This window comes from Emydura macquarii, unplaced genomic scaffold (genome assembly GCF_026122565.2).
Source record: "Emydura macquarii macquarii isolate MOO-44397 ecotype Brisbane River unplaced genomic scaffold, CSIRO-AGI_Emac_v2 contig_3231, whole genome shotgun sequence".
In the NCBI taxonomy this organism is placed as follows: domain Eukaryota; kingdom Metazoa; phylum Chordata; order Testudines; family Chelidae; genus Emydura; species Emydura macquarii.
The window spans coordinates 62,596-88,902 of NW_027133368.1; the positions used below are offsets into that span (position 1 = coordinate 62,596).

Here is a 26,307-nt window from a genome sequence, read left to right on the forward strand (position 1 = left end):
GGTATAAAATTTTAATAGTGAAGGTAATCAACCACTGCAACAAATTACCAAGGAAGTGGTGGATTCTCCATCTCTTGATGTTTTCAGATCAACACTGGATGACTTAATAGAAAATATGCTTTAGCCAAATACAGATCACCGGAGTCAGAACATGTGTTACATTTAATGGCCTATTACATATAATTAAATTTTGGGTCTCATTGTCAAATTCACCCGCGTTTAATATTATGTATCTTATTGGTCCCATTGACTTCATTTAATCTCTGTTACTGAGAGGGTTTAAAAAAGTCTCTGTGAGTTTAGTCCTGATGGGAAGGACTGGGTCTGTACCATAATAAAGTGATGAAAGCCAGGATCTTAAAAGACAGAGACTAAATGTAGACACCTAAATCCATATTCAGGTACTTGAATAAGAGGCCTATTTAACAACAGTGTTGGATACTCGGAACTGAGCCCCGCTGTTGCTGGTAAACCAGTGTTGAAACTCAAACCTCTTACTGAGAGAGCTGAAGCGGGAACTGGGTCCTAACTTTATATTGTTGTTTTTTATTATCTTGGCTCAAGCATTTCCCCAGAATGGCAGAGTCTAGGACACCTGTCTGCAGGGAAAGAACTGGGGAGGAACCAGGGGTGTGAAGTGGACTCAAGTTCCTTCCAAAATCTCCCCAGTCACTCTTCTCATCCTGACCGGCTGCAGAATAACATCCATATTTTGCTGCAGGTCATCACATCCCCTGAAGAGACGGGGAAGGGAAATGGCTACAGCGGAGCCGGTGACCTTCGAGGAGGTGGCTGTGTATTTCACTGAGGAGGAGTGGGCCCTACTGGACTCTGGTCAGAGAGCCCTCTACAGGGACGTCATGCTGGAGAATTATGAGACTCTGACCTCGCTGGGTAAGGGATTCCTGCCCCCTCAGGTATTAGAAGTTTGGGATGGGAGGTCTTTGAAGCACCTGGGTTAGCTTCTGTGCAGGATTCTTTACTGGTGCCCCAGTTGTCAGGGGGATGTTGGGTCTAGACTTTTACCCTAATTGTAAGCTCAACTGTGAAAAGTGAGTGAAAGTTCATAGTCTCACGATAGCCTATAACAACAAATGTGGATGGGAAAGGTTGCAAAAGGGAGACAGACAGACTGAATTGATCCATACAGAAAGGCCTACTGATAGAATTCAAGGACCGTGTTAAGATCATGTCTGGTAAACAAGACAATGTGAGACCAAAAATCAGTGAAGTAAAATTAGCGTGTCAGAAATTAGGCCTAAGTGATGGATAAAATAATGGGGATGGTCCATTCCACCCACCGCTTCCTTCTGGGGTCTTTAAAGATGGAGACTTTGGGGCTGCTGGAGTGAGTTTCACCATCACAGCTGCCACTTGCAGCATCTTCCAGGACCCCTGGATCTTCTTTATTCCACTCCTGACCACAGTGGGCCAGAACGAGAGAGCCAAATGACATTGCCACCTCCACAGGCATTAACTAAATCCCAAATACCGCCTGGCATGTGAGACTGTGTCACACATACACCCCACCCCCGTTTGTGGGTCCTTTTCCTTCTCTACCTTGTTTTTTCTCTTTTCCATCCCTCTCCTTTTTCCTTCTGTCTAATAAGGGTGTGGCTTAGTTGGCCAATACTGTATATTCAGGGTGTGAAATGGACTAATGCCCCCTTCTGAAACCTCCCTAATTGCCCTTCTTGCACTGACAGGCTGCAGCATAACGTCCACAGTTTGCTCCAGATCGTCCCATCTTCCCAGGAGCCAGGGAAGGGAAATGGCTGCAGCAGAATTGATGACCTTGGAGGAGGTGGCCGTGTATTTCACCGAGGAGGAGTGGACTCTGCTGGACCCGGTTCAGAGAGCCCTCCACAGGGATGTCATGCAGAAGAATTGTGAGACTGTGACCTCGCTGGGTAAGGATTCCTGTGCCCTCAGGTGTTAGAAGAGCTGGGGGGTCTCTGATGCATCTAGGTCAAATTCTATGCAGGTTTCTTCACTGTCACCTCTTCTCCCCTAGTTTCTGGGGGATCAGCGCCAATAGCCTCCAGAGCCCATGTGTGAGAGATTTTTCCTCCTACATCCCCTCCCATGAGACAGAAGATTCAGGACATCACATTGGTGTCGTTCTCCTCATAACCAAAGCTCTCAAATGGGACAAATTCACTGTCTCCCGACTCACCATTCCCAGGATAGGTTCCAGCCTCTGACCACTGTGTTGTCTCACGGATGGACATGTGTCTCCTGACTCAACTCTGCCTAAGTCTCCACTGGCTAGATTTTCATATGTGCTTCATCTCCATCCTGCCGGCATTCTGCCTTGGCCAGCTGTGATAGCGGGCAGCCCCAGATGTTCTTTATTCTTCTCCACCAGCTGGGAAGGGCAGAGGCGAGAGTCACCGGGCTGGATTCAGTTGCTGTTAATACCCCTGGGCTAGCTGTTGAGTCATCGTGCTGGATTCTTGGAAGGAGGGTGTCGTTCCTGCGGTCCCCTTTAGGGCAGTGGTTTCTCTCTGTGAAATGATGGTTCCTCTCAGTCAGAGGGCTGGGTTCTAGGACTCAGAGGGAGCGTATAAAGTAGTTGGCTGAGTTTGTAAAGGCCTTGCCGTCAGCTTGAAGGCATTTCCCTTTGTCGGTAATTCAGTAACTTTTGAATGCACACATACAATCAATTTCAAAATTTCGGGAAATGTTTTAGGCCTCCATGGCCAGCATGTTATTGATTGTGGGAAAAATTTGAAAAAAATATAAAATGGAGAAAGGCACAGCCCCTGCCCTCTGTTTAGCACAGCCATAATTTCACACACTAATGCACTTGTCTATATATCACACAGCTGGTTGATGGCAGCCATGATGCTTTTCAGCATAACAGGCCTTGCTCTCTGCATCTCATCTTTGCTCATCCTCACGATGGCTTTTAACATGGTGACACCCTGAATGACTTAGTGCCCAGACAAAATTAAGAGAAATAACTGGGGGGGGGCAAGAGAGAAGTGAGAGGGCAAGGGGTGTGCACACGGGCCCTGGCAAGGGGCGGAGAGTTGGGGACCCTGGTATGGAGGCAGGGAGGAATTCAGGGCCCGTCATACAGGGAGGGGGAAATGGGGGTAGTAAGAGGCCCTGGCATGGAGGAAAATTGGGGACCCTGCTATATAGGAGAGAGAAATGTGCGGGTCCAGAGAATTCCTGTCATGAGGGCGGATGGGAGGAGCAGAGTACGGGGGTCACAGATAGAGCCCATGCCTTGGAGGAGAATGAGGGGCCCTGGAATGGGGGAGGAAGGAATGTGGGGCAGACAGGCCCTGGCAGGAGGGAGATAGGGGTTGAAGAGAATCCCTGAAAAAGAGGAGGATGGAAGGCGGCACACAGGGAGCTTGTGGGGGGGAAATGGAGGGATGCAGGTAGCCCTTTGTGTGTGCAATAAACTTGGTCAGGACAAACTCTGAAGTGCGTGAGTGGAATGATGCAGAGTAATTCTGGGGGGTAGATCTCTGCACCCCATCATGGAGAGGAAGGCTGGTCTTGTGATTCAGGAACTGCCCTGGGAGTCCAGGGAGCTGGGTTTGATTCCTGGCTCTGTCAAAGACTCCCTGCGTGAGCTCTCGTCAGTCACTGAGGTTGGGGTTTTAATGGGAGTTAAGTGTCCGTCCCCAGTGCCTGGACCCCTTTTGCAGGGACTTGTGCCTGCCTGGAGGACAGAAGAGCCACAGTCAGGAGGGGGTTCGGTCCTTGGGCTCCTCTCTGGGCAGGGGTGACACATCCCCGGGCCACGCTGTCCTTTCCAGGTCTGGGGTGGATGGAGCAGGCTGAAAGGCTAAAAAGGCAGCACCAAGCCTGTGTTGTCAGCCAGCCGGGCACCTGCAGGGGAAGAGTAAGTGATGGGAACAGGCTGCCTGAGCATTGATCAGCCTGTGGATGGGACCCTAGGGCCCGTGACAGGAGGCCCTTTGCTCTCTGCACTGCCCTGGGGGCAGGTTTCTAGTGATGCTTTTCCTAGGCCTTGAGTGGCATTTCCTCTGCTCGTTTCTTAACAGCTTGTGTTGAAGAAGCACCTGGAGGCCCCAGTCAGGGATCAGGATCCCGCTGTGCCAGGTGCAGCATGGAGGCAGTGAGAGGCAGTCCCTAGCCCCATGCATACACAGCCTAAGTAATAGCTTCCTGTTCTGAACGGCGCTGGGGGAGGGATACGTGTGTGCTTGGGGGGGAGGAGGGTGTGATTGGCAGTGGTGGAGACTTAATTGCACCCCCAGACACCTAGTGAGTGTCACAACTCTGCTCGGCCTCCTGGGGGAATAAGTTAGAGCGATTCTCTGGGCAGAGTGGGATGGACCCTTGCCCCAAACCAGTGCATAATGGGATCTTGTATGTTTTATAGCCCGGGCCCTATAGAGTAGGGGTAAGGGAGAGGAAGGAGCCGTTCTGGGTGAGCTACCCCACTCCTGGGTCAGGAAGTAGTAACCACATTGACCGTAATGAACCAGATTAACACCTGTTTCCTTGCTCCCCTCCCAAGCAGGATTTCTGATTTCCAAACCCGATGTGATCTCCCGGCTGGAACGAGGGGAGGAGCCGTGGCTCCCTGATCTCCAGGCCTACGAGGGAAGGGAGCGCCCAAGAGATGCCCACACAGGTAAGGAATCAGCTGAAGTAAACTCAGAAAACTAGTTATCGTGTCCTCCTGGCAAACGTCACTTGTGCATTTTCATCAAAGCCGTCGGACTCTTTGGCATCTGCTTTCATCTGTATCCAGAGGATGTGGAGGAAGGATGGGTGCCCTGCTCTCCGTCCTCCAGGCAAGGGTTGTATTGGTAGGACTCAGCTCCTGGCATTTCCATTTCCCCAGGAGTTATCTAGGTTTGTTCCTCCTTTCCTGTTCTCCTCCATGAGGTTCCCTTTCGCCCCGGCACAGGGAATAACGCCTGTCTGGATTCTCTTTATCCCAGCAGGTGAGGAGATGCTGAGTGAGCAAGAGGTGGAGAATACTCAACAGGAAGGTCCTGAGCAAGTGGAACCGCACAGGACTCTATCAAGATCTGAAGAGAACATGTCCCCACGTCCTGATCAAGGAGAAGCCCGTGACATTCAGCACAAGTCAGAGAGGCAGCAGGGAAACCATCCAGGGAAGAGAGGAAGTAAATCCACTCCCAGGAGCAGAGGAGTCAAGAAGATCAAAGAAGCTGTCTTGCACAGAATCCCCACTGGAGAGAGACCCCACACAGGCATCCACTGTGGGAAAAGCTTCCCTCAGAGATCAGCCCTGATCACTCAGCACAGGATCCGCTCACAAGAGAGACAAAGTAAGTGCCCTGACTGTGGGAAATGCTTCCGAGACAACTCGGGTCTCACCAGACATCAGAGAATCCACACGGGAGAGAAACCCTTCAAATGCCCCGAGTGCGGGAAATGCTTTCGGGCCAGCGCACACCTGACTACCCATCAGCGAATCCACAGCGGAGAGAAGCCCTATCAGTGTTACGACTGCGAGAAACGATTCAGAGACAGCTCGGACCTCATTAAACACATTAGAATCCACACGGGAGAGCGACCCTACAAATGCGAAGAGTGCGGGAAAAGCTTTAGTGTGAGCTCACACTGTCTGTCTCATCAGAGACTGCACACGGGAGAGAAGCCCTACAAGTGCCAGGTGTGCAATAAGAGCTTTAGTCGACACACACACCTCACTGGCCATCAGAGAGTGCACCGAGTGAAGGACCCCTATGACTGCCCTCATTGCGGGAAAGAGTTCAATTTCTACTCATTCCTTATTAAGCATCAGAAAATCCACCAAGGACACAAACCCGAGAAGGAGCCTTGCTAGGGATGGGTCAAGTGAATAACAACTTTGCTGATGCCCCCAAATCTCAGAGGGTAAGGCCAAGCTGCAGTGGCCAGGTAACGAGGACATGCAGCGGTTGTTAAAGCAGAGAATAAAATCACCTTCCTGGAACAGAATCGTTTAGCGGAAGAGGCTGAGATAAGATTTCCACGTTGTGAGGGAATTGGATCATTACTTCTCGAGAAGCTCGGAAGGTTTTCTGTTCAGCTGCTATAAAGTATTCAAGTTTGCTGCCCTCTGCCGTGACCCTTGTATTCTTATACCCTGTGGCTTCTGACTTATTCCTGATAGTAAAAACAACGAGAGTCCTGTAGCACTTTAAAGACTAACAAATTTATTTTCTGTAGGCATAAGTTTTTGTGGGTTGTCACCCACTTCTTCAGATGCAAGAAGTAGAAATCAAAAGGCAGGTGTATATATATACATCCAAGTTTAAGGAACAACTGGGTTTAAACAGGGATTTGGAATGGCTCTCTCATTACAAGAAGTAATTCTCACCTCCTAATCAATGGTTGTGAATAGGCCTCAACTACTTCCCCGTTGTTGTTCCTTAAACTTGGATGTATATATATACCTGCCTTTTGATTTCTACTTCTTGCATCTGAAGAAGTGGCTTACAACTCACGAAAACTTATGCCTACAGAAAATAAATTTGTTAGTCTTTAAAGTGCTACAGAACTCTCGTTGTTTTTGCTGCATACAGACTAAACGGCTACCCCTCTGGAACTTTATTCCTGAAAGTGTTTTTATCTAATTAAATTGATACTTTCAAGAACAGCAGTGGGGGCTCAGTAAGGTTCAAAATGCAACATCCTGACCTGGGTTGTGGGCCCCGGGGTAGGACAATGGTTTATTTGTGACTTTCTTGCTTTGAACAAGGAAGAATGAGATGGATCTTAGTTTCTCAAGCTCTCTATCTGCAGAGGACACGAGAGTGAAAATGAGTCTCTGTGGGTGAGGTGGGGCCTCCAGGAAAATTTCTTGTACAAGCTAGCAAATGCAATTACACTGAGGATCTGCTTTTTATTCCCATGAATCATTGATCTATAAAATTTAACTAGATATCTTAGTTACTGATTATTACCAATACAGTTACACGCTTCCATTGTCCTAGGTCTCCAGCTCTCTGTTTCGATACACATATCCACTACAGAGTCCTATAACCAGGAGGTGAATGCCATGCCTGAATTCCACAGAGTTATTAATTAATTCTGTTACATTTAGATGCTTCAATTTATCTCCTAAGAAGTAACAAAGAAACCTATATTAAAGGTACTACAGTTAGTTTTCTGTGTGTAAATGCTAAAAGGTATCAAGGACCCACCTAAAGGAGGTATAAAATTAAATCTCAGCCAGCAAAATGAGACCATAAACTTGTCTCCAAAATTGTTTGAGACATTTCTTATCTTTGAGCCAACTCAGTGTTTCCATCACAACTCTTAGCAATGTGCAAAACTGAATATGTAATCTCACAACATTGCCTAATTCATATGATGAAGAAAAGCAAACAACTAATGTTTTAAACAGCCAAGGAACAATCAGACTCTAATGCCAAATCACATTTTATGATATTTCTGATTATTAAAAAAATAAACAACCCTCAAGTTGTTCAAACAAAGGCTTTTTGGTAAGAAAGCAGGTTTTTGTGGCAATGTATGCTGTTGGATACATTCATATACATGAAAAGATATTTACTAACAAAACAGATTTTGGTGCATAAAGTTGTAGTGGATGCTCATATATTATTAAATTGAGGGATTTTGTATAAAGGTTAAGTGTAACAATTGTGCAGTTATATTAGATGACATTATTAATAAGAATTAGCCCCCCCCCTTGTTTTGTTATTAATGTTCTGAAGCATCTAGATCAATGCTTAAAGTAAGAGAGAGCATTCTAACCATGTGGAGTCAAGATACTGATTTTTATAATGAACTTGGAAGCTGCTAAAATTAGAATCAAACTAGGGATAATTTCTTCCTGCATTTGGAAGTGGGATGGAATTAAGCTCTTCTCAAATTAAAGTTAAGAGTAAAAAGAAAAAAACAATAAAGCTTCCAGAAGATAATTACCAAGTTATAACAAAATACGAGAAAAACTTACTCTGTTGTTAAATGGTTCAAGAAGCATGACCTGTCCGTGTGTAGGGTAGACTAGCTGAAAATGCCAAGGTCAGGGCAGGCTGCAAAAGGAGAGCAGATTCTCCCAGCATTGGTGGGTGATACTGAAGTTAGACTCCCCAACCAGCTACAAACAGTGCTTCTGATTCCCCACACTGGTTATCAGGAAGCTAAAACAAAAAGTACCCACCCCCCTTTACTGCATTTCAGTCTCTGGCTCCCAATCAGCCACTAGGTCCAGTAAAGAGACCAATTATTTAAACTCTATGCTCTCTACCAAAAAGTTCTCTTGACCCTGAAGGGTCAGCCACAGTACCAAATCAATAGAAGTTTGGATCTTACCCAAAATAGCACGCTGCCAGCCAATCCTTTAGTAACTAAAACTAAAGGTTTATTATAAAAGGAAAACAAACAAACAAGATGAGAGTTGTTATATGATTAAAGCAATCAGGTACATACAAGTGATTTGAAAGTCGATATATGCCAGGTTTCCAGTAGAACTGTGGAGTTTGCAGGCTTGTATAGTCCCTCTGGAGTACATCCAGTACCTAGATGGGTCTCAGTCCTTTATTTCACAGCCTGAGTTGGTCCAGAGGTAGGAAGCAGAAATGAAGATGGAAGACAATATGGATGTGGTGCAGCTGCCTGTTACAGTGGATTGCCATGTGGCTTGTTTCAAAATACAAGCACTCAGCACATGGCATGGAAAAGCCTCAGAGAGAGTTTCCCCTGTCTATAGGGCATATTCTTACATGTCCTGGTGACTCATCAGGTGTAGCCTTGGCTTTTCTCCCTGGGCTCATTGTACCTGTGAGTTTCCTCAATGGGCCATAAAGCAGGCTTAGTACTGCTGCCATTCTGTGTGGGTGGTCGTGCAGAAACACAACGTAAGTTGAAATACAGCTATGTCTTACATATTTTAACCTACATCACAAATATGACATACACAAACAATATTATTTAGAACCTTTCTAATGGTACCTGACATGGCATATCTCCAACGGATTATTGTAATTTTGCAACATTGATACTAAATCATATTTTAAAAGGTCCCCCTAATCCAGCCAGCATCAAAAGTAGCAACAGGAAGTTGAGCCAAAAGACTTTTAAAACTATTAAGGATTCTAAGACGAGGCAGAAATCTCTTGGATAACAACCTTTTGTGAAGTTTTAATGCCACCTACTGGATGGGCAGAAAATTTGCCATGACTTGGCCTTTGCCTTTAATTTGGGCAGGTAATGAGTGACCATCTGCAATTAAAAGAAATGACTCCCCAAAAGGAAAGGGTCGATGGAAAATTGCCAGATACCTACTTTTGGGGATAGACCAATCCTTCAATGCAACCAAACTGGGGGAGATGATACAGAAGAAAGATTGTCAAGCCCAAAACCCTTGTCCAGCAAAAACCTGCATCTAGCAGATCATGTTCAGCAGATCAATGGCTGATTCAGAGGAAGCGAATCCATTCCACGTAAGACGTGGTCTAAGAGAAAAGTGATTTTCTTGTTCTCTGAGAACATAGATCCAGGGATACTAAAGTCCAAAATCGCAATTATAAGCAGTATGGGGGAAAAGACATTTCTCTTAAGACAGAATCTTAAGTCCCAACACGGCTAAGAAGACTGCACACTAAAAACCAGAAGGAAGGGGGAGAAATTCCACCTGGGCCTTGGAGAGCTTAATTATTGGTTTCATGCTACACTGAATCCACTGGCGTTCAGATCTGTTCCACAAAACCATACTCTGGAGCAATATCATTTCAGCAAAGCCCAGGGCTTCCCCAGGGGCTGGTTCCAGCCACCGGAGAAAGTCCCCCCTGGGCTGGGCACCGAGGGGTTTAATGCAGGTCTCTGCCCAGCACAGACCCCAGTGGGGAGTAGCAGCGGCTTAGCCCGGGTTTCCAGATCTCTATGGGGCCATGAGGCGGCAGCGTCTGAGCTGCCTGACCCAGGAAAATTGCAAATGTCCTCCTGGATCCTGAGCAGAGAGTCACTGAGCGAGTGCAGCCCCTCGCCAGCCTCACCCTCTGGTGGCAGGAGCGACAGAATCCACCTCCCTTCCTATGATCTCCGCCGGGGCTGAAAACGGGAGCCAGGAGGGACCTGGTCAGAACCTTTTACCCAACCCTGGAAACGTGTCCCACAGAGCAGCCCCCCTGCTGCCAGTCAGAGCTGTGTCTGTCCTCATGGGGTCCCTTTGACTGGGGGGTTCTCTGGTCCACCAAGAATCTCTCCAGGCTCCTGCTTCCATTCCAGATGGCAGCACAAGGAGAAGGGAGGCAAACACTTGCTCACGGGACATCCTGCAAAGAGCACCTGGATTGCCAGGAACACCTTCAGCAGGGGCTGGGGGATGGATGGTAATGCTGAGGGTGGAGACCAGGAGCAGCTGCAATCCAAACGCATCAGGTGTTGCTATTTTTTCCTTTTCTTCTCTGTTACTTTTACCTTCCCAACGTTCCCCTTTTCTTCTATTTTCTTCCTTTTCTTATTTTCATTCCTCTTTCACCCACTTCACACAGTCACATTCTCTGTCTCTCACACACACACTCACACACAGTCTTAGAGCCCACACAGCCCTTGAAATCTCTCAAGCTGCTCCCTGGGTCTCCTCTCTGCCCACTGGGTCACTCAGACCCACCCCATTCCCCACTGGGGCTCTGATCCACCCTCCCAGTCCCCTTCTGGGCCGCTGAGCATTATCATTCCCCCTGCCTGAGCTCTGGGAGACAAAGACCCCACCACGAAAAAGAATTTATTTGGCTAAAAAGGAACAAATTCAGGTAAAAATTTCATTGAGACATAAAAACTCTCCCAAAACCTGAATTTCCAGAAACACAAGATCCTGCTCCTCCCCACCATACAGAAAGGAGAAAATCCCTCCCAGGGCATCTATTTTAGGAATAATCTCAGTGTGTCACTATCAGCTGAGCCCCCGCCTGAAAACAGGGACAAGGGATTCCATCTACAGCCCTTCCCTTCCGTTCAGTAACACATTCCCCCTGACAGAGAGAACTGGAAAGGGACAGGAGAGCATCAAAGAGTTATAATTATGGACTACATCAAAAAGGCAGAGGTGTTTAATGCCTACTTTGCTTCAGTATTCACTTGTGGGACCAGATGCTTCACATAATTAATATTTAACATTAAGGGAGAAGAATTCAAGTCAAAACAGAAAAAGAAGAGGTTAAAGAATAGTTAGAGAAGTTTGATGTATTCAAATTGGCATGGCTTGATAGAAATTCACTCTACAGTACTTAAGGAACAAGCTGAAGCAGTCTCTGAACTGTTAGCGATTATCTCTAAGAGCTCATGGAGGACGGGTGAGTTCTTAGAGCACTGGAATAGGGCAAACGTATCTATCATAACAAAGGGAAACAAAGAGGACCTGAGGAACTATAGACCAGTAACCCTAGCTTCAATACTGGAAAGATACTGGAATGAATTATTGAACAACCAGTTTGTAAGTACTTACAGGATAATAGGGTTATAAGAAATAGCAAACATGGATTTGTCAAGAATAAAACATGTGAAACCAAACTAATTTCCTTCTTTAACAGGGTCACTGGTCTAGCGGCAAAGCAGTAGACGTCATATATCTTTATTTTAGTAAGGCTTTTTGACACAGTCCCATGTGACATTCTCAAAAGCAAAGTAGGGAAATATGGTCTAGATGAAATGACTATAAGGTGAATGAAAAATTATTTGAAAGACTATACTCAAAGAGTAGTTACCAATCGCTCACTGTTAAATTATAGGGATGTATCTACTGGGGTTCCTCAGAGGTCAGTCCCGGATCTGGTATTCCTCAATATTTGTATTAATGATTAGGATAACAGAGTGGAGAATGTGCTTATAACGTTTGAGGATGACAGCTAGATGAGAAGGACTGCTGGCACTTCGGAGGACAGGATGAGAAGTCAAAATGACCTTGACATATTGGAGAATTGGTCTGACATGAAGTCAGTAAAGACAAGTCTAAAATATCAAGATTGGAAAGGAAAAAACATCTGCTTTCTAACTCTAAGGGTAGATAAACTCCAGAATAGATTTCCAAGGGACACTGTGGAATCCCCATCACTGGAAGTTTTTAAGAACAGGTTAGACAAACACCTGTCAGGGATGGTCGAGGTTTACCTGGTCCTGCCTCAGTGCAGGGAACTGGACTAAGTGACCTTTCGGGGTTCCTTCCAGCCTGGCATTTCTGTGATTCTATGAGCCCCTGAAAACACAGTAATAATAATAACAGTGAAACTCTCCCTCTCCTGTGCTTGTATACTCCTGATCCACTTCATACACTGTAATTAGTAGCCCCTCACCACTCTCCAGGGACTTGGACAACTATTATCTCAATTGTAGAGATGGGAGAAATGGACAGAGAGAGAGAGGAGGGCAAGTGACTGGCTCAATGTCACACCCAGGAGTCCTAACTCACATTTCCCCCTCTAACTCCTAGACCATATTTCCAAGAGGACAAACCCCCAAAGTTCCCGCCTCTCTAGGAAAACTCCACCATGAATTCTGCAATCTCCAGCTGCCCCACCACCCATGATGGCAAAGATGTGCAATACACCGAGCATTGCTCTGACATTCTGTCAGTTCAGATCAGCCTTGTAACTACCATCCCAGAGGCCCCTTTCTGCTTCCCTGAATAACATTCCCTTGTCCCTACCCCAAGGAGCCCTAGAAGCTGCAGAGAAGACTCAGACATGAACTGCAATGAGGCTTTTTTACCTCTTCTCTAAACTGGAGAGTGCGTCTGATAGCCACAGAAATGTCTCTCCCCTAAACCCATCACCTGCTCCCCCCACACCCTAAAACAACCCAGTTCTTCAGTACCCAAATTCCTTCCTGCTCTGCCCCCGCCAACTATACCCCACTAAAACCCAAACCTTCATCCACCTCCTGCCTCTACACAGACCATCCAGCAAAGAAACACATTTACATTTTCCTTCAGGAGGACACAGACCCATTGCCCCATGGTGAGAGCTCCTACCACCTTCTATCATGTGTGGAGTTTCTGGTGGGACATTAGAGAGACCTTTGTCTTGTAGCTTTTCCCACAGACAGAACATTTATATTTTCTCTTTCCCGTGTGGGCTCTCTGGTGTGAAATAAGTTCCGACCTCTGCTTGAAGCTTTTGCTACAGACAGAACATTTATATGGTGTCTTTCCAGTGTGGATTTTCTGGTGTCTAATGAGGTCAGAGCTGTTAGTGAAATTTTCCCCACATTCAAGGCAGTTAAACAATCTCTCTGCCCTGTGCATTTTCTGGTGTGAAATGACGTGAGCCTTCCGACTGAACCCCTTCCCACAATCAGGGCAGTAATACGGTTTTTCTCCCGTGTGGATTATCTGATGATTCATAAGATTTGAGCTCTGCTTGAAACTTTTCCCACACTCGAGGCATTTATAGGGTCTCTCTCCTGTGTGGATCCTCTGATGTCTAATAACGGCGGAGTTGTCACTGAAGCCTTTCCCACAGTCAGGGCAACTATAGGGCATCTTTCCAGTGTGCATTCTCTGATGTTTAATGAGGTGTGAGCTCCAAGCGAAACTTTTCCCGCACTCAAGGCATTTGTAGGGTTTCTCTCCTGTGTGAATTCTCTGATGTTTATTTAGGTTTGAGCGTTCACTGAAGCTTTTCCCACACTCAAGACAATTATAAGGTCTCTCTCCTGTGTGGATTTTTTGGTGGGAAATAAGGGTTGAGCTCCGCTTGAAGCTTTTCCCGCAGTCGGGGCATTTATAGGGTTTCTCTTCTGTGTGCACTCTCTGATGCACAATAAGGGTTGAGCTCCGAGTGAAGGATTTCTTACATTCTGGGCAGTTATATGGTCTCTCTCCTGTGTGGACTCTCCGATGAACGAGAAGGGATGAGTCATTACTGAAGATTTTCCCACACTCAGTACATTCATACCGTTTAGTGCAAATTCCTGGCTGGATCATGTCTTCCCTAAGGTCCTTCAAACCAACCTCTTGGTCAGTGGATTTACCCCGTCTCTTCCTTGGGGAGTTTCCCTGCTGCCCCTCTGGCCTGTGCTGATTTTCATGGGCTTTTCCCTGTTCTGGACTCCAGGAAACGTCCCCTTCTGATCTTCCCAATAGTGGTCTCTGTGTTTCCATTTGCTAAGGACGTCCCTGGTGAGGGTTCTCCTCCTTGTTCTCACTCACCATCCCATCACCTGATGTGACAGAGAGAGAATCCAGACATGAGTCATGCCCTGCACTGGAAGAAGGGGAATCTCAGAAAACAGAACAGGAAGGGTGGGGGGACATTAAAATACCTGTTGGGAAGATTGAAAGAGCTGAATCTTCCCCCAAACCTTTCCCTAGAAGAGATGTGGCAGAGGGGGACTAGTTCTGCACCCACATCCCATACGGACACTCAAAGGGAGGGAGCTACTTCCAGGAGACAGTAAGGATGGGTGGGAAGTCATGAGTGACATCTGCCATGTATATTCAACACCTGCTGGGGACATGCCTGATCTGGGTGAGACAAAAGTGGAGGAGCTCAGAGGGCTTTTGTGGGAATCCCAGCTGCTTACATCAATGGCAGATGGCTTCTGTTTAGCCAATCCCTCGCCTGTGTGGATGTTTCTTAGGATCTTCCTTTCCACAGAGTCCTGGAGATCTTGGAGCCAAGTCTCTTCCCTTTGTTACAGATGGGAGATTACAACAGGTTTGGGAAAGGGAAACCAGACACGGATAATGGGTCAGACCAAGATTTTACACTTATTGTGAGACATAATTGTTTCCAGATGTGCTAGCTGGGGGTGTGTGTGTGACATACAAGGGCACAGTTCAGACTCCTGAGCAGTTGTGTCATAGAATCGTAGAAGAGGAGGGGTCTCTTGGGGTGTCTGCCCTTCCTTTCTATAGTCCTGTTCCCCCTTTGAGAAGCATTTCCAGCTGATAATCAAGAAACAAAGAGTCTATGTGGAAGGATTTTCTCTCCTGTTTTTTCCTCACCTGTTTGAGTTCCCTTTGTTTCAATTCCCGCTTGAGGACTCTAGTTACTGCAATTTACTCTAGTTAAATGCAATTTAAGCAGAACACACATTCCTTTGTTTAGGACAGGCCTGTTTGCCAATTTCTGCTGTGGTTTGGAATATGTGTTAACATCATCATACAGGAAAATCGGATACCTTCACATACAACATAGCCACACATATTTCATCAGCACTATACTGACCACTAAATGAGGAGTTTTCAAATGATACCTCAGAAGGCATGCTTTGTACAAACCGATTACAATGGCATGTAGGGTGTGAATACAGGGGTGTATTCCATCACAGTGGTTATGCTTATATAAAGCGATTGGAAACCATTCCTGGAGATCCTTTGAGGAGGTCAAGTGGTTTCTGGGAGACTCGCGGCTCCCCCTGCAGGAGAATCAGGGTCCTCCATGTACTGAGGGATGTTATGACCCTGGCACACCACAAGTCTTTATCCTCTTAGCCCCTGTTCCAGCCCTGCTGAGATCAGAGCCCTGTCCAGACACACAGCCAGTCCTGGCAATGGAGAGATGCACCCAATCTCCATCTATGAGCATGAATCCAAGTTTAAAAAGAGAGGCACATACAAGCCATTCTTGCCCTTGGAAACTCTGGGGATAGATTAGCATCTCCCCTGTGTCTCCGAATCGCCTCCTGTGGTAATGGGTGTGGAAGGGATAGTCTCTCCCAAATGGGTTCTGAGGACTATGGGGTGGATCCTCCTGAAACCAAAGGGAAAAGACCCCTGAGCAGAAGCCAACTTGGGCACTTGAGAGACCGCACAGCTTCTAATACCTGAGGGGACAAGAATACTTACCCAGTGAGGTCAACTTGTCATAATTCTCATGCATGAGATCCCTGTGTGTAGGGAAGAAAGCTGTGTGATCATGGGGGACTTTAATCTGACATCGGCTGAAGGTCTCATGCTACCAGTGCTAAAATGTCATTAGAATTTCTAAAAATTATAAATAATGTCCTGACTCAAAAGTGTTGCATCCAACATGGGGGAATTCTATATTAGACCTCATCTTGACAGATAAATTCCTCTTTAACCCAGAATTATTGGTTGCAAACAGAATAAAGTCCAAACCCAGTTATTTATATACTTTTGGTGCTTTAACACGGCCAATTCCGCAAAGCCGAAAATGGTTATAAGCCAAACGAGCTGGGAACAATACTTTAAACAGAAAAATGTGAATGACAATGGGGAACTGTTTAAAAACGTTTTATTAGATGTCCAAAAAGCCATAATCCCAAAACTGAGAATGAAGACTACTCTGATTTAAAAAGAAACAGCCTGGCTTAGACGGGAAGTGAGAATATTTTTGAAAACTGAAATATATATGTACAACAAATGGGGAAAAATGGAGGCTGATAGCAATGAATGCAAGTTAGAAGCTAGGAATTGTATATAATTAACAAGGGAAGCAAAAGGACACAAGGAGAAATCTCTGACCAGCATAGTTAAGGACAATAAGGAGTTTTTAAAAGTTTACAAGTAAGAAAAGCAATTCTATCAATGTTATTAGTCTGTTGCTATCTGGATATAGCCGTTAAGAATAATGCAGAAAAGGCAGAAGTGTTCAATAAATATTTTTGTTCCATATTTGGGAAAAAGTTAATGATAATAAAATACTTTCCATTCTATCAATAATTTAGGAGAATGTTAAGCAGCAGCTATTAAAGTCAGACATTTTTTAAAAAGCACATCTTGATACCAGGCATTCAAGAGTTTTAAAAGAGCTGGTAGATGAGCAGTCTGGACTAATGTTGAATTTTTTTTTATCAAGTTTGGAACAGTGGAGAAGTGCCACAGGACTGAAAGGAATCTAATGCTGTACCAATATTTTAGAAGGGTAAATGGGATGACGTGGGTAATTGTAGGCCTTTCAGCATAACATCAGGAAAAATAATGGAACAGCTAATATGGGAATTGATTAATAAAGAATTAGAGGAGGGTGATATAATTAATTTCCATCAACATGGATTTATGGATGATAGCTCTTGTCAAACTTAGGATATTTATTTTTGATGATTACGAGTTTGATTGATCAAGGTAAAGTGCTGATGCAGTGTGCTTGACTTCTGCAAGTCATTCAACTTCATACCACATGATATTTGATTAAGAAAGTAGAGTTATATAAAATGAACATGGCACATTAAATATATTAAAAACTAACTGTGTATAATGTCCCTTTAAATTAAAAATAACTGCTGAAACAAGTGTTGTGTCTGATATGTACCAGGCAAGGATTTGTGAACCCATTAAAACTTACTCAATAAATAATTTTAAAAACTGCCTAACTGCTAAGTCTAAAAATGTAATTCTAATTGGGAAATCATCAGAAAACGGGTGTGTTTCTAGTGGAATTGCACAGAGGTTCGTTCGTGGCCCTATAGTATTTAACTTTTTTTATCAGTGACCTGGAAGAAGGCATAAAATCATTACTGATAAAGTTTGCAGAGGTTACAAAGATTGGGAAAGTGGTAAATAATGAAGACGACCAGTCACTGTTACAGAAATTTGGATCACCTGGTAAACTGGATGTCAGCCAACAAGATGTTTTTCTCTACAGCCAAATATAAACTACGACATGTAAGAACAAAGATTTCAGGCTTTATTTGCAAAATGGGATACTCTATCCTGGGAAGCAGTGACTCTGAAAAAGATTTGAGGGTTACGGTAGATAATCAGCTGAACATGAGCTCCCTGTGTGACACGGTGCCGAAAAAGGCTAATGTGATCCTTCAATGTATAAACAGGGGAAACTTGAGTAGGAATGGAGAGGTTATGTTATCTCTCTATGTGTCACTGGTGCAACTGCTACTTGACTACTGTGTCCAGTTCTGGTATCCACAGTTCAAGAACAATGCTGAAAAATTGGAGAGGGCTCAAAAAAGAGGCACAAGAATGATTAAAGGGCTGGAAAACATGACATAGTGATAGACGGAAGGAGCTCAATCAATTTAGCTTATCAAACAGATGATTGAGTGGTGACTTGATCACCATGTACAAGTACTCATATGGGGAACCCAAATTTGATAGTGGGCTCTTCAATCTAGCAGATACAAGACACAGTGGCCAGAAGCTGAAGCAAGAGAAATTCAGACTAGAAAGGAGGTGAAAACTTTTTACCAGAGAGGGTAATTAAGCATTGGGAGAAACTTACCAATGGTTGTAGTGGATTCTCCATCACTGGAAATTTTAAAATCAAGATTGGATGTTTTTCTAAAATATCTGCTCTAGTTCAGGGGTGTCCAACCAGTCAGAGACCAAGAGCCACACAGAAAGCCACATCTACCTTACCCAGCTTGTCAATTTCACTTTTCAGTCTCTTACCCTCTGCAGAACAATTAGTGCTGATTTGTCAATTTCACTTCTCAGTCTGCCTCCAGCTGCAGTTGTATCAGCAAAGAGCCACATGCGGCTCACAAGGTGCAGGTTGGCCACCCCTGCTCTAGTTCAATCAGAATTAGTACAGGGAAGTCCTATGGCCTGCCTTATACAGAAGGTCTGACTAGATAATCATTATAGTCCATTATGGCATGAGAACTTATGAATCTATGCCTGTCTCCTGACTTTCCGGAGTGACTTGGCTTCTAAGTTCCACAGGCTGGTTTTAGATCTTTGATATCAGCACTTTCAGGGATTTGTTTCCTCATCCTGGATAATTTCTCACTCTTCCTGCTGGCCCTTTCCCACATCTTCCAGCTCCATGTTAGGAAGAATGTCATGTCCCTATAAATGGTTTGTTAGCCCCTCACCACATTCTAGTTTTAGAAAACTCCCAAACCCAGCCAGAGCAGCAGTGTAGATTAGTTAGGCCTTGGGTGTCCGCACAAGCAGTGGGGTGTGAGTGTGTAGAGAGCAACAGACACAACAATTGATAATGGGGATGGAATCCAAACCCTGGAACAGGCAGTGACTACAGAGGCCCCATGGAAGTGAAACTAAAATGAAATTGCACCCACTGGGACCGTCAGTCAACTGCTCATTTATTGGGCGAGAAAAAAGGGTTAAAATATCTGGCTGTTTGGAGAAAATAAACTTGTTTGATAGCCAAGCAGAGGAATGGTCTACTTATATTAAGGGATGAGAACAGGATCTAATTACTAACTACCCAAAGAGAAAAAGGTGGTGGTTTTATTGAGTGTAATGGGGGGGCACACAGAGTCCCTGGCATGAGGGGGAAATCAGGGACATGGTAGGGACACTCTTCCCCCATCTCCCCCCTGACAATCACTTACCTGAGCTTGTTCTGCTGCAGCCATTTCCCTTCACTGTCCTCTGGGAGAATGGGAAAATCTGAAGTGAAACCTGGGTGTTATTTTGCAGCCTGTCAGGGTGAAAAGGGAATAGAAGAACTTTCAGAAATGAGGCTTTAGACCATTTTAGACCCTGGTTCCTCTCTCTCTCTCTCTCTTCCCCACACCCATTTCCCTACAAACAGAGGTTCTGCACTCTGCCACACCAGGAAAATGCTGGGCCGTTTTTCTAAACCCACCAAGACATGTTTAAACCCTCCCAGAACCAAATGCTAGAAATGAGCAGAATTAAAGGAGCTGTGCTGTGGGATTCCCCCTGACAGCTTGACAAAGCCCTGGCTGGGATAATTTAGCAGGGGCTGGTCCAGCTTTGAGCAGGGGGTTGGACTAGATGACCTCCTGAGCTCCCTTCCAACCCCAATCTTCTCTGATTCTGACATTGTCCCCACAAGTAGCAGAAGGGCCTAGGCAGAGGCAGGAACCCACTTTTCCAGTTTCTGCTCCTCCTCACCTTGTTCAAAGAGAAGTGAATCTGAAGTCAATACATCTGGACAGGTTTGGGAGCCTGTAACCTCTCTCCTCCCTCCCCCTCTTACTTCTCCTTCCCCCTCTGCACAAGAGATTTGGTTACTCCTTTGTTCCAGCTACATCTACTCTGCAGAACTTATGCAGGCAAAGCCCCTTAATGTAGATGCAGCATATACACCGACAGGACTTTCTCTTCTGGTGCAGGAACCCCACTTCTCCGAACGATGCACGCTTCGTGGGCACGGATGTGTCTACACTGGGTTTTTGCCGGCATAGCTATGATGGGCAGGAGTGTGGGGAAAAGCACCTCTCGACCAACACAGCTTTGCCAAGGTAAATTTTAAGTGTGGATCCGTCCATGTTTCGCTTTCCCGGGGCTGGCTCGGCCCCTGCAGGCGCTAAGGGCAGCAGAGCCCGGCTGTGTCTGGGGGGGCAGCAGCTCCGGGACCCGCAGAGCCCCGGGAGCAGAGATGGGGCGAGGAGGGGCCGTGGGGGCAGAGTCACTTTCCTGCCCGGCCCCGGCACGTTCCTCGGGGCTCCCCTCACCTGCAGCCTCCAGGGGCTGGTTCCAGGCGCCGGAGAAAGTCCCGCCCGGGCTGGGCACAGAGGGGTTCAGTGCAGGTCTCTGCCCGGCCCAGACCCCGCTGGGGAGCAGCCGTGGCTCAGCCCGGGCTCTCTATGCGGTCATGGCGGCGGCGTCTGTTCTGCTTGACCCAGGAAGCTCAAATTGCAAATCTCCTGGAAAGATCCGAGCAGAGTCACCGGGAGAGCGCAGCGCCTCGCCCGCCTCGCCCTCTGCTGGCAGGAGCGACCGATCCCGCCTCCCCTCCTCCGATCTCCGCCGGGGCTGAACACGGAGCCAGGAGAGACCAGATCAGACCAGACCCTTTCCCCAGCCCTGGAAACGTGTCCCACGGAGCAGCCCCCATCCCCTGCTGCCGGTGAGGGCTGTGCTCACGGGATGCCTTGGACTGATGGGCTCTCTGCTCTGGTCCCCAGAGAATCTCTCCAGGCTAGGGTGACCAGATGCCCCAATTTTATAGGGCCAGTCTCATATGCGGGCCTTTCTCTTATACAGGCGCCTATTACCCCCTCCCCCCGTCATTCCTTGTCCTGCTTTTTCACACTTGCTGTCTGTTCATCCTACTCCAAGCTCCTGCTTCCCTCCCTGAGGGCAGCGCTAGGGGAAGGGAGGCGAACACTTGCTCACCGGACACTATAGGCGTGCGCAGCACATTTCATTAGGGTGTGCACCCAGGGAATTTTCATTAGGAGTGTCAAACTCAATTCCACCAGCCGGCCAGATTTCAATTATTGCCTTCCCTTTCTTATTTTCACTCCTGTTTCCCCCTTTCATACAGTCACATTCTTTCTCTCTCTCTTGCACTCACACACAGTCTCAGATTGCACACACCCCTAGATATCTCTCATCTGTCCCTGAGTCTCTTCTCTGCCTGTGGAGTCTCTCAGACCCATCCCAGCCCACCCACGGGGTTCTGCTCCACCCTCTCTGGGCTTTCTGTCTCCTCCTGGAACTTCAAGCATCATCATGTCCCCAGCTGATGCTTAGGAGACAAAGACTTCACATACACACACATATACTAATATATGATGTGTGTGTGTGTATATATATATATGCATCATCTATGGAATTTATTTCTATAAAAAGGAAACCATTCAAGTAAAAAAACTGAATGAGACACAAAGATTCTTCACGATTTGAAATTCCAGGAAAATGACACAATGCCTTCTCCCCCACTATCCAGAAAGAAGAAGGAAAAGCAGTAGACGTGATATATCTTCATCATAGTAAGGCTTTTGACAAAGTCCCACATGACATTCTCATCAGCAAACTAGAAAATATGGCCTAGATGAAATTACTAAAAGGTGGGTGACAAACTGTTTGAAAAACCGTACTCAAAGAGTAGTTATCAATCGCTCACAGTCAAAGCTGAGGGACATATCTGGTGAGGTTCCCTAGGAGTCAGTCCTGGATCTGGTACTCATCAATATTTTTATTTATGACTAGGATAACAAAGTGGAGAGCATGCTCATAACATTTGAGGATGACAGCTAGATGGGAAGGACTGCTGGCACTTCGCAGGACAGGATGAGAAGTCAAAATGACCTTGACATATTGGAGAATTGGTCTGAGGTCAAGTCAGTACAGACAAGTGTAAAATATCACGATTAGGAGGGAAAAAATCATCTGCTTTTTAACTATAGGGTAGATAAGCTGTGGAATAGGCTTCTAGCGGAGGCTGTGGAATCCCCATCATTGGAGGTTTTTAAGAATAAGGTCAACAAACATCCCTCACAGGGATGGTCCAGGTTTACCTGGCCCTGCCTTAGTGCAGGGAACTGGAGTAAGTGACTTCTCAAGGTTCCTTCCAACCCTGCATTTCTGCGGTTCTGTGAGTCTATGAAAACACAGTAATAAGAATAGAATAATAGTGAAACTCTCCCTCTCCTGTATTGTAATCTCCTGAACCACTTCATATGCAGTAATTCACTGCCCCTCACAACTCTCCAGGGAGTTGACAACTAGTATCTCCATTGTAGAGATGGGAGAAATGGACACAGAGAGATGAAGAGAAGTGACTGGCTCAGTGTCATACCCAGGAATCCTAACTCATTTCCCCCACCCTCCCCTCTAACCATTAGATCATATTTCCAAGAGGGCAAATCCTCAAAGTTTCACCTCTCTAGGAAAACTCCACTATGAATTCTACATTCTCCAGCTGCTCCCACCAGTCATGACTGCAAAGATGTCCAATACACTGAGCATCGCTCTGACATCCTGTCAGTTCAGATCGGCAAATCTTACTGCCTTGTAACTACAGCTCCAGAAGGCCCCTGGCTGGTTCCCTGAACAATGCACCCCTACCCCAAGGAGACCTAGAAGCTGCAGAGATGACTTAGTCATGAACTGCACTGGGGCATTTTTACCCCTCCTCTAAACTGGAGACTGTGGCCGATACCCACAGAAATGTCTCTCCGCTAATCCCATTGCCTGCTCCTGCCAGATCCTGAAATGACCCAGTACCCCGCATTCCCTCCTACTCTGAGCCCACCTACTATCCCCCATTGTAACCCAAACCTTCATCCACCTGCTGCTCCTACACAGACCATCCACCAAAGAAGCACATTTATATTTTCCTTCAGGAGGGCACAGACCCATTGCCCCATGGTGAGAGCTCCTGCCATCTTCTATCCTGTGTGGAGTTTCTGGTGGGACATTAGAGAGACCTTCACCTTGTAGCTTTTCCCACAGACAGAACATTTATACTTTCTCTTTCCCGTGTGGGCTCTCTGGTGTGAAATAAGTTCTGATCTCCGCTTGAAGCTTTTATTACAGACAGAACATTTATATGGTGTTTTTCTATGGATTTTCTGGTGTCTAATGAGGTCAGAGCTCCTAGTGAAGATTTTCCCACACTCAAGGCAGTTAAACAATCTCTCTGCCCTGTGCATTTTCTGGTGTGAAATGACGTGAGCCTTCCGACTGAACCCCTTCCCACACTCAGGGCAGTAATACGGTTTTTCTCCTGTATGGATTCTCTGATGATTCATAAGATCTGAACTTTGCTTGAAGCTTTTCCCACACTCGAGGCATTTATAGGGTCTCTCTCCTGTGTGGATCCTCAGATGTTTAATAACAGCTGAGCTGTCACTGAAGTTTTTCCCACAGTCAGGGCAATTATAGGGCATCTTTCCAGTGTGCATTCTCTGATGTTTAATGAAGTGTGAGCTCCAAACGAAACTTTTCCCACACTCAACGCATTTGTAGGGTTTCTCTCCTGTGTGAATTCTCTGATGTTTATTTAGGTTTGAGCGTTCACTGAAGCTTCTCCCACACTCAAGGCATTTATAGGGTCTGTCTCCTGTGTGGATCCTCTGATGTCTAATAAAGGCGGAGCTGTCACTGAAGCTTTTCCCACACTCAAGACAATTATAAGGTCTCTCTCCTGTGTGGATTTTTTGGTGGGAAATAAGAGTTGCGCTCCGCTTGAAGCTTTTCCCGCAGTCAGGGCATTTATAGGGTTTCTCTTCTGTGTGCACTCTCTGATGCACAATAAGGGTTGAGCTCCGAGTGAAGGATTTCTTACATTCTGGGCAGTTATATGGTCTCTCTCCTGTGTGGACTCTCCGATGAACGAGAAGGGATGAGTCATTACTAAAGATTTTCCCACACTCAGTACATTCATACCGTTTAGTGCAGATTCCTGGCTGGATCATGTCTTCTCTAAGGTCCTTCAAAACAACCTCTTGGTCAGTGGATTTACCCCGTCTCTTCCTTGGGGAGTTTCCCTGCTGCCCCTCTGACCTGTGCTGATCTTCATGGGCTTTTCCCTGCTCTGGACTCCAGGAAATATCCCCTTCTGATCTTCCCAATAGTGGTCTCTGTGTTTCCATTTGCTAAGGATGTCCCTGGTGAGGGTTCTCCTCCTCGTTCTCACTCACCATCCCATCACCTGATGTGACAAAGAGAGAATCCAGACATGAGTCATTCCCTGCACTGGAAGAAGGGGAATCTCAGAAAACAGAACAGGAAAAGTGGGGCGGGGGCATTAAAATACCTGTTGGGAAGATTGAAAGATCAGGAGCTGTATCATCCCCCAAACCTTTCCCTAGAAAAGGTGTGGCAGAGGGGGCTAGTTCTGCACCCACATCCCATACGGACACTCAAAGGGAGGGAGCTACTCCCAGAAGACAGTAAGGATGGGTGGGAAATCATGAGCGACATCTGCCATGTGTATTCAACACCTGCTGGGGACAATCCTGACCTGGGTGAGACAAAAGTGGAGGACCTCACAGGGCCTTTGTGGGAATCCCAGCTGCTTACATCAATGGCAGATGGTTTCTGTTTAGCCAATTCCTCGCCTGTGTGGATGTTTCTTAGGATCTCCCTTTCATCAGAAAAAGGGGTGTGTTTCTAGTGGAATTCCACAGAGGGTGGTTCTTGGCCCTATACTATTTAACTTTTTTTTATCAGTGACCTGGAAGAAAGCATAAAATCATTACTGATAAAGTTTGCAGATGTTACAAAGATTGGGAAAGTGGTAAATAATGAAGACGACCAGTCACTGTTACAGAAATTTGGATCACCTGGTAAACTGGATGTCAGCCAACAAGATGTTTTTCTTTACAGCCAAATATAAATTGCCACACGTAAGAACAGAGAATTCAGGCTTTATTTGCAAAATGGGATACTCTATCCTGGGAAGCAGTGACTCTGAAAAAGATTTGAGGGTTACAGTAGATAATCAGCTGAACATGAGCTCCCCGGGTGACACGGTGCCGGAAAAGGCTAATGTGATTCTTCAACGTGTAAACAGGGGAAACTTGAGTAGGAATGGAGAGGTTATATTACCTCTCTATGTGTCACTGGTGCAACTGCTACTTGACTACTGTGTCCAGTTCTGGTATCCACAGTTCAAGATCAATGCTAAAAAATTGGAGAGGGCTCAAAAAAGAGGCACAAGAATGATTAAAGGGCTGGAAAACGTGACATAGTCATAGACAGAAGGAGCTCAATCAATTTAGCTTATCAAACAGATGATTGAATGGTGACTTGATGACCATGTACAAGTACTCATATGGAGAACCCAAATTTGGTAGTGGGCTCTTCAATCTAACAGACAAAAGTACAAGATACAGTGGCCAGAAGCTGAAGCGAGAGAAATTCAGACTAGAAAGGAGGTGAAAACTTTTTACCAGAGAGGGTAATTAAGCATTGGGAGAAACTTACCAATGGTTGTAGTGGATTCTCCATCACTGGAAATTTTAAAATCAAGATTGGATGTTTTTCTAAAAGATCTGCTCTAGTTCAATCAAAATTAGTACAGGGAAGTCCTATGGCCTGCCTCATACAGAAGGTCTGACTAGATAATCATTATGTCCATTATAGTCATAGATAATCATTATAGTCTATTATGGCATGAGAACTTATGAATCTATGCCTGTCTCCTGACTTTCTGAGTGACTTGGCTTCTAAGTACAACAGGCTGGTAGTAAGTCTTTGATATTAGCACTTTCAGGGATTTGTTTCCTCATCCTGGATAATTTCTCACTCTTCCTGCTGACCCTTTCCCACATCTTCCAGCTCCATGTTAGGGAGAATGTCATGTCCCTATAAATGATTTGTTAGCCCCTCACCACGTTCTAGTTTTAGAAAACTCCCAAACCCAGCCAGAGCAGCAGTGTAGAGTAGTTAGGCCTTGGGCAGTGGGGTGTGGGTGTGTAAAGAGCAACAGACACAACAATTGATAATGGGGATGGAATCTGAACCCTGGAACAGGTAGTGACTACAGAGGCCCCATGGAAGAGAAACTAAAAGGAAATTGCAGTCACTGGGACCTTCAGTCATCTGCTCATTTACTGGCAGAGGAAAAAAAAGGGTTAAAATATCTGGCTGTTTGGAGAAAATAGACTTGTTTGATAGCTAAGCAGAGGACTGGTCTACGTACATTAAGGGATGAGAACAGGATCTAATCATTAACTATTGAGGAGAAAAAGGTGGTGGTTTTATTAAGTGTAATGGGGGGCACACAGAGTACCTGGTAT

At 45.8% G+C, this 26,307-nt stretch overlaps 1 protein-coding gene and 1 pseudogene across 1 annotated transcript; one reads left to right on the forward strand and one right to left on the reverse strand.

Moving 5' to 3' along the window:
- The first annotated feature begins 725 nt into the window (after window positions 1–725).
- Window positions 726–6,141, forward strand: LOC137142541 (zinc finger protein 485-like). Its single transcript, XM_067531955.1, has 4 exons — window positions 726–894; window positions 1,707–1,910; window positions 4,508–4,624; window positions 4,938–6,141. Exons 1-4 carry the CDS (start codon window positions 756–758, stop codon window positions 5,810–5,812), a joined length of 1,335 nt encoding a protein of 444 aa, XP_067388056.1. The 5' UTR covers window positions 726–755; the 3' UTR covers window positions 5,813–6,141.
- A 1,655-nt stretch (window positions 6,142–7,796) lies between these two features.
- The window catches only part of LOC137142553 (zinc finger protein 850-like), a 66,074-nt pseudogene continuing 47,563 nt past the window's right edge, over window positions 7,797–26,307 (reverse strand).

Coding starts and splice junctions, on each gene's coding strand:
- LOC137142541 (XM_067531955.1), top strand. CDS start 756: ATGGCTACAGCGGAGCCGGTGACCTTCGAGGAGGTGGCTGTGTATTTC. Junction 895..1,706: donor TGAGACTCTGACCTCGCTGG/GTAAGGGATTCC, acceptor TTGCACTGACAG/GCTGCAGCATAACGTCCACA. Junction 1,911..4,507: donor TGAGACTGTGACCTCGCTGG/GTAAGGATTCCT, acceptor TCCCCTCCCAAG/CAGGATTTCTGATTTCCAAA.